The sequence below is a fragment of the Triticum aestivum genome, chromosome 4D (assembly GCF_018294505.1).
Source record: "Triticum aestivum cultivar Chinese Spring chromosome 4D, IWGSC CS RefSeq v2.1, whole genome shotgun sequence".
NCBI lineage: Eukaryota > Viridiplantae > Streptophyta > Magnoliopsida > Poales > Poaceae > Triticum > Triticum aestivum.
The window spans coordinates 16,999,413-17,005,303 of NC_057805.1; the positions used below are offsets into that span (position 1 = coordinate 16,999,413).

Genomic DNA, 5,891 nt, shown 5'->3' on the forward strand with positions numbered 1-5,891 from the left:
CGACATGCGCGCCTCCTCCGCGCTGGGGATCTCCGCCCGCTCCGACCAGACCGGCGCGCTCAGGTTGTGCTCGCTGTAGCCGTGGCACAGCAGCTGCACGTTGCCGTCCGCCATGTCCAGCTCCTCGCCCACCTGCTGCTCGTTGGTCACCACGATCAGCAGCTTCGGCGCGGCGCCCGGCAGGAACGGGGACGGCAGGCGGGGGCACCGGTACCGGAGGAAGTAGCTGGTCGCCACCACCGCGGCAATCAAGACGGCGAGGACCACGATCTTGACCGGCCCCGCGGCCATGACGGCGACGACAACGACGATGATGCTGCGACGGCGGTGGCGCGCCGGCGGAACTTAGGACCGTGGAGATGGGGCTGCGCGTACGTGTGCGGTCGAGGCTGGCATGCAAAGTGGCGCGCGCCTCGCTCATGCATGTTTCGCCGTGATCCTTCCTTGGGCTGAGGGAGGCCACAGCGGAGGAAGGCAAACTTAGGCAGCGGACAGAGACGAATGAGCTCGTTTTTTCCTCTAGGAGGCAAGAGCTGCACTGCCTAATTTTGGGGTGTTTGCTCACCTGGCTAAATTTGCCGATTGACCAAGAACACATGAAATGCAACACTCAAATATCATGCCAACTTTTATTCTCATTTGGTAGAGCAAAGCATGCTCTGAAGTCTGAATTATGGTTCCATTCGAACAACAGTAGGCATATGGTTCCATTCGAACAACAGTAGGCATAAACTCAGCAAGATGATGACAACATCAGGATGGTTGGGTAATTCAGAAGCACTCCATATATATCAGTGCTGCAGCAGGTCTCTGAACCAGTAGGCCGACGCCTTGGGGTGCCGATCCAGGGTGGGGCTGTTGAAGTCGACGTACACGATGCCAAACTTGGATGAGTAGCCGGAGATCCACTCGAAGTTGTCGAGGAGAGACCACGCGAAGTAGCCGAGGACGTTGGCGCCGCCGTCGATGGCCTTCTTCAGCTCGCTGAGGTAGCTCCGGTAGAACCGGACCCTCGTCGCGTCCCGCAAGTACTGGTCGCGGGTGAGGCCCCCCGGCTGATCCATTCCTGGCAACATGATGATAACAAGGTTAGTATATGCATGACAAGATGAGTGAGAGGCATGAAACCGAGCAAAGATGATATGGAGCTTCAAAAAAGGATGAAGTATTTATCCAGTACCGTTTTCGGTTATGACAATAGCTGGGTTTCCATACTTCTGGCTGAGGTAGTGCACGCATCCGTACATCCCCGACGGGACGATGTAAAGCCAGTTAGAATTCGCCTACAAGAGTTCACAAGGATTGATCATGTTAATTTTGAACACAACGGTGCAAATAATGTCCGAGAAAATAGAGCTGAAAAAGGTTGCAGCTAAGAGCTACACACACACCTTTGGTCCAATCGGTTTGCCATTTCTCTCAACTGCAAAGATTTCGGCGATGATTAAAAGGGTGAACCGACAATATTCATCGGAATGCGATGATGTAAAACCTAGAGCTTGGGACAAGAAACTCACAGGCATAGGTAACCTGCCAATCGGCTGAGTAGCTGGTCGGCGTCTGCTGCGTCAACTTCTGCCCCTTCATGAGGCTGGCCGTGTACTGGTTGATCCCAATGTAGTCTGCTGAGCCCTTGACCAATTTAGCTTCATCGGGAGTGAACCTGGGCAACCTCTCTTTCACAAGGTCTTGCATTATCTGTGGGTAATGCCCGTTTATTAGCGGGTCGACAAACCTGCATCCAAATGCAACGTTGATGGCATAAGCGTCGGTGTCATATTTTGTTTATCGATCTGAAATGCTTTGTCAGAGGATGCTAGTATGGCTTACCAGCCAACATGGAAGTCCCTGGCTCTTTGGGCTGCTGCTTGGTCTTCAGTTGAGTTGGTAAGAGCCTCATACCAGTTGAAGTCCAGAACTATTCCAACCTTCCCCTTCTGAGCTGCCTACATTTTAAAAAAAATTATTCAGATATTATTCTATCATCAGTCTAGACAGAATGATGTTCACCACAAATCATACATATCTGATATCTCAAGATTTCTTATCACTTACGGGTTAGGGAAATAATACTAATACATGTAGTAAGAAAAAATAATTCAAACTACACTCCTGAAGCTGAGCCTAGTATGATTTACTCTTGCAATTCAAGTAGAAATATACCTGATACTTAGTCCGGTATCTTGCAACTGCATAACCATGAGCTAAGAGAAAATTGTGAGCAACGATGTAAGGTTCTGTTGCTGAGTTGCCACCGGCAGCGCATTTGCTGCATCTCTGAGGAGGATTCGACCCTACATCGTAACCAAGAAGCGCAACTATCCTTGGTTCGTTGAATGTAAACCAGTGCTTTACACGATCGCCAAAGGTCTTAAAACAAAAGTCAGCATAGTCTGCAAATAGTCCCCTACAGAACAAATGTTATGAAGATAGTCATGCACTGCTCATTGTTCAACCTTTCATATCAGAGGTACATACTATATAGAAAAACATACTTCCATTTTAGAAATTATTACTGTACACAGAGTAGTATTTACATAGAAAAGCACATAGTGCTCGTATGTTTTGCATTTTACTTTCGGGCAAACATACAAAAACTTCCACATGCACAATGTTCATGCTCAATACGCAAAATCACTTTAGGCAATTACTGTACACAGTCACAGAGTAACTGGTAATTTGTCTAAACCATTTTAGCTTTCTCAGTATATATGCTAGCTTCCAATTCCAAACTACAAGTATACAGTAACTCCAAAGTGAGAAGGTAAATGTAACACATGAGTACATAGAATACTAGTTTGACTTACACCGTCTTTGCATTTAACCAGCCTCCATACTTCTTCTCGAGTGCAAGAGGGAGATCATAGTGGTAAAGATTGATATAAGGAGTAATGCCTGCTCAGTTTTCATGGAAGCATTCAGATATTAATGTATTCAGGTTCCCATGGAGGTTTCACAGGTTGAAGCAGATGGTTAGTTCCGCGCAAAAATGGAAATAGATGATTAGTTATATGCTATACCTTTCTGAAGAAGGTAGTTTATCAGATTATTGTAATACGCGACGCCTTCTTTGTTAACTTTTCCGTCACCATCTGCGCAAGTCAAAGATGAATAAGGGTGGTAACTCTTGTGTTTCATTCAGTATAATATTGGAGTTATGTATTAGCATGCTACGGTTCCAGCCAAACTCGGAGTACCTGGGAAGATTCTGGACCATGAGATAGAAAACCGATAGGCGTCGAAATTCAATCCTTTCATGAGATTAACATCTTCCTGTGCAAACATAAAAGAACAAATCATAAGGCCCTGGGAGTTCTTTCTCTGACAGTTGTAGTGTGAATGTTAACAATTAGTACTGCATTGGGATATGTCAACCAGCTCAACTTTTGTGAACTGTGATATATGCAGTTGTAATTTTGTAGTGTTTACAGTTAGTACTGTGCCGGGAGAATGGAGATGTCAATCAGCTCAATTTTTGTGAAATGTGATCTATGCAGTGTAATTCTGAATGGGTACAGATATTTCACTTGTAGAAAGCTTGGTCAGCCATCGCTTCACTGACCAAATGAAGATGGACATTGCCACCCATTAGCTTCTATATAGATTGACAAACAAAATATGGCATCTACGTTTTGCACGGTGCTATAAAGATCCCAGAGGAGCAGCAAAAGGAATAGAGATTTCAATTAATTTCTGACATGGAAGTTATTATGATTTTTAATACTGTACTACAAGATGCGCTCTGCTTGCTTCGGATGTGGTGGTAGTACCTTGTAGCGATGATATTGATCCGTAGTAACATCTGCATTTTGATTGCCCGCAATATTTCCTGCTCATTGCAACATAAATAAGAAAAATGTCAGTGTGCATGGATGAGGTCGAAGAAGAACAATGCACTTTGGATCTCAGTTCAAAATTCTACATCGAGTGTTTAGTCGCCTATTAACTGGTTTTACCCTTGGCAAATGTTCAAATCCTTGTCGGAAAATACATCGGAACTACGGAGTAGTGCTAAGCAACTCACTGGCCACCCCTAAAAAAAAGCAACTCACTGGCCACTGGCCACTGGCCACTCGCTGGTGCCAAGCAAGAGACATACGAGACGAGACTGGGAGAGACGAGGTAATCTCACCTGGGACGTGGGCGAACGCGTCCCAGATGGAAGGCCCGCGGCCGCCGCCGGCGGCCATGCCCTCCACCTGGTACGCCGACGTGGCCGTCCCGAAGACGAAGCCCTTGGGGAAGGACGCCCTGCTCAGCCCGCCCAGCCAGTTGGGCCGGCGCGGCGACGCCCCCGCGCCCGCGGCTCCCACGCCATGGCACGCCGCCGCCACCAGCGCGAGCAGCAGCAGCACCGCGGACCTCGCGGCCATCTCGCGGCCGACCGACAAACCCCGCTCGCGCGCTCGCACGACGCGGTGGCACACTCTTGCTCACTGTTCACACCCACCCTCTGGCCACTGGCAACTCGCTACTCGCTAGTAATGCCAGAGCAGCGGCACGCTCTTCAAGCAGTATTTGTGGGCGCGTCCATCCTAATAATTGCCGGCGCGGTGGGGCGGGGCGGAGGGCATCTTTTCTGGCGGAGCGCGCGCGTGGTCGAGGCTGGCGGCACGGGCGTGCTGGAGTACTCCAGTGGCTGGCACGGCCGGGCGCCGGTGATAACGCCGCGTGGGTCACGGTGTCCCAGGACCATGTGACGGACGTTCTCGCTCACGGAGGAGAAGGAAGGAAGGGGTGACGAGGCGAGGCCGGCCGGAATGATTAATGGTGGCCAGTTCACGCCTGTCGGCGAGCGTCACGTGGCGGGGTCTTCCTCCGGGGATCGCGCATGTGACGCGGCATGTGGTGGCGTGGAGGGTGGGGTGGGATCATGGGATGGCGCGGATAGCGGAGGTACGAACCTCGAGCCTGGCGGCGACGAACATGTCGCGGTCCGTGCGCCCCTGCGTTGTGTGTCCACCGCGCGGCCAACCACGGTTTACCTCGGAGGTGTGGCCTGGGGCTCTCAGCTGCACGGGCACCAGTCGGTGCTGCATACACTAGCCAGGTTGACATGCTGCCGTTGATTTTATTTTTTTAAAGATCCAACATCGCTGGCAATTCATTGATAATAGCAAAGAGCAACGAAAAACAACAAGGTAGCCAATTCATTGATAATAGCAAAGAGCAACGAAAAACAACAAGGTAGCCAAGGCCCTAGTCCCACAAGACCAGACCCAAAAGCTGCAGCACAACACTCCATACGATCCACACGAGACAAACGCAGCTCCGACTCCGACGATGAAATATGAAGAAACTAGGCAAGGTTGGCGTCACGGAGAATCACTGAACGAACCACCTGTCACGTGTCATCGTATACCACCAGGCCCCGCCACCGCGGCTCCGACCTCACATCAACAAACAATCGAGACAACCCCACAGACACGCCGGAGAAGAAGAGCCGACTACCACGACCAAAACCTTGGCGGTTGAAACCTTGCACATATTCCAGGAAAGCTATATTTGAGAGAGAGAAAAAACACTTGGGAAGCGATGGTACGATAAGATCAGCCCCCTCCATGCTGTTGGATGGAGCACCGAACAGCCGTCCGATCTCTGCAGCCTTTGCAACAAGACTAGTGTCACCCACTTTGCAACTTCTGCCTTGTTGCGATCCGTTGCACCGTTTCTTCTTCCTCCTTTTCCTTTGAAACAAGGCCTCTGCTGCAGTCGCAACAAAAAGACTTCTACTTAGATGGCCAATCCAGACAACGTCTCACAAATAAAAATCTGGCCGCCTTGTGCGATCACAATAAAAAACGCAGTAAAAAGATCTGGATCAATTGTAAAAGTTTACAAAAGCTTCAAGTCCTCATTGAATCTCCGTTTGCATCCACATACATAGGGTT

At 49.5% G+C, this 5,891-nt stretch overlaps 1 protein-coding gene across 1 annotated transcript; it reads right to left on the bottom strand.

Moving 5' to 3' along the window:
• Nucleotides 1–602: 602 nt before the first annotated feature.
• Nucleotides 603–4,588, bottom strand: LOC123095814 (beta-glucosidase 7). The gene is made up of 11 exons (XM_044517382.1): nucleotides 4,133–4,588; nucleotides 3,771–3,829; nucleotides 3,198–3,273; nucleotides 3,021–3,092; nucleotides 2,808–2,895; nucleotides 2,164–2,407; nucleotides 1,831–1,946; nucleotides 1,518–1,735; nucleotides 1,392–1,423; nucleotides 1,181–1,283; nucleotides 603–1,066 (listed from the first exon to the last, which is right to left on the bottom strand). The coding sequence occupies exons 1-11, from the start codon at nucleotides 4,371–4,373 to the stop codon at nucleotides 792–794; spliced, it is 1,524 nt and encodes a 507-aa protein (XP_044373317.1). The 5' UTR covers nucleotides 4,374–4,588; the 3' UTR covers nucleotides 603–791.
• Nucleotides 4,589–5,891: the final 1,303 nt, after the last annotated feature.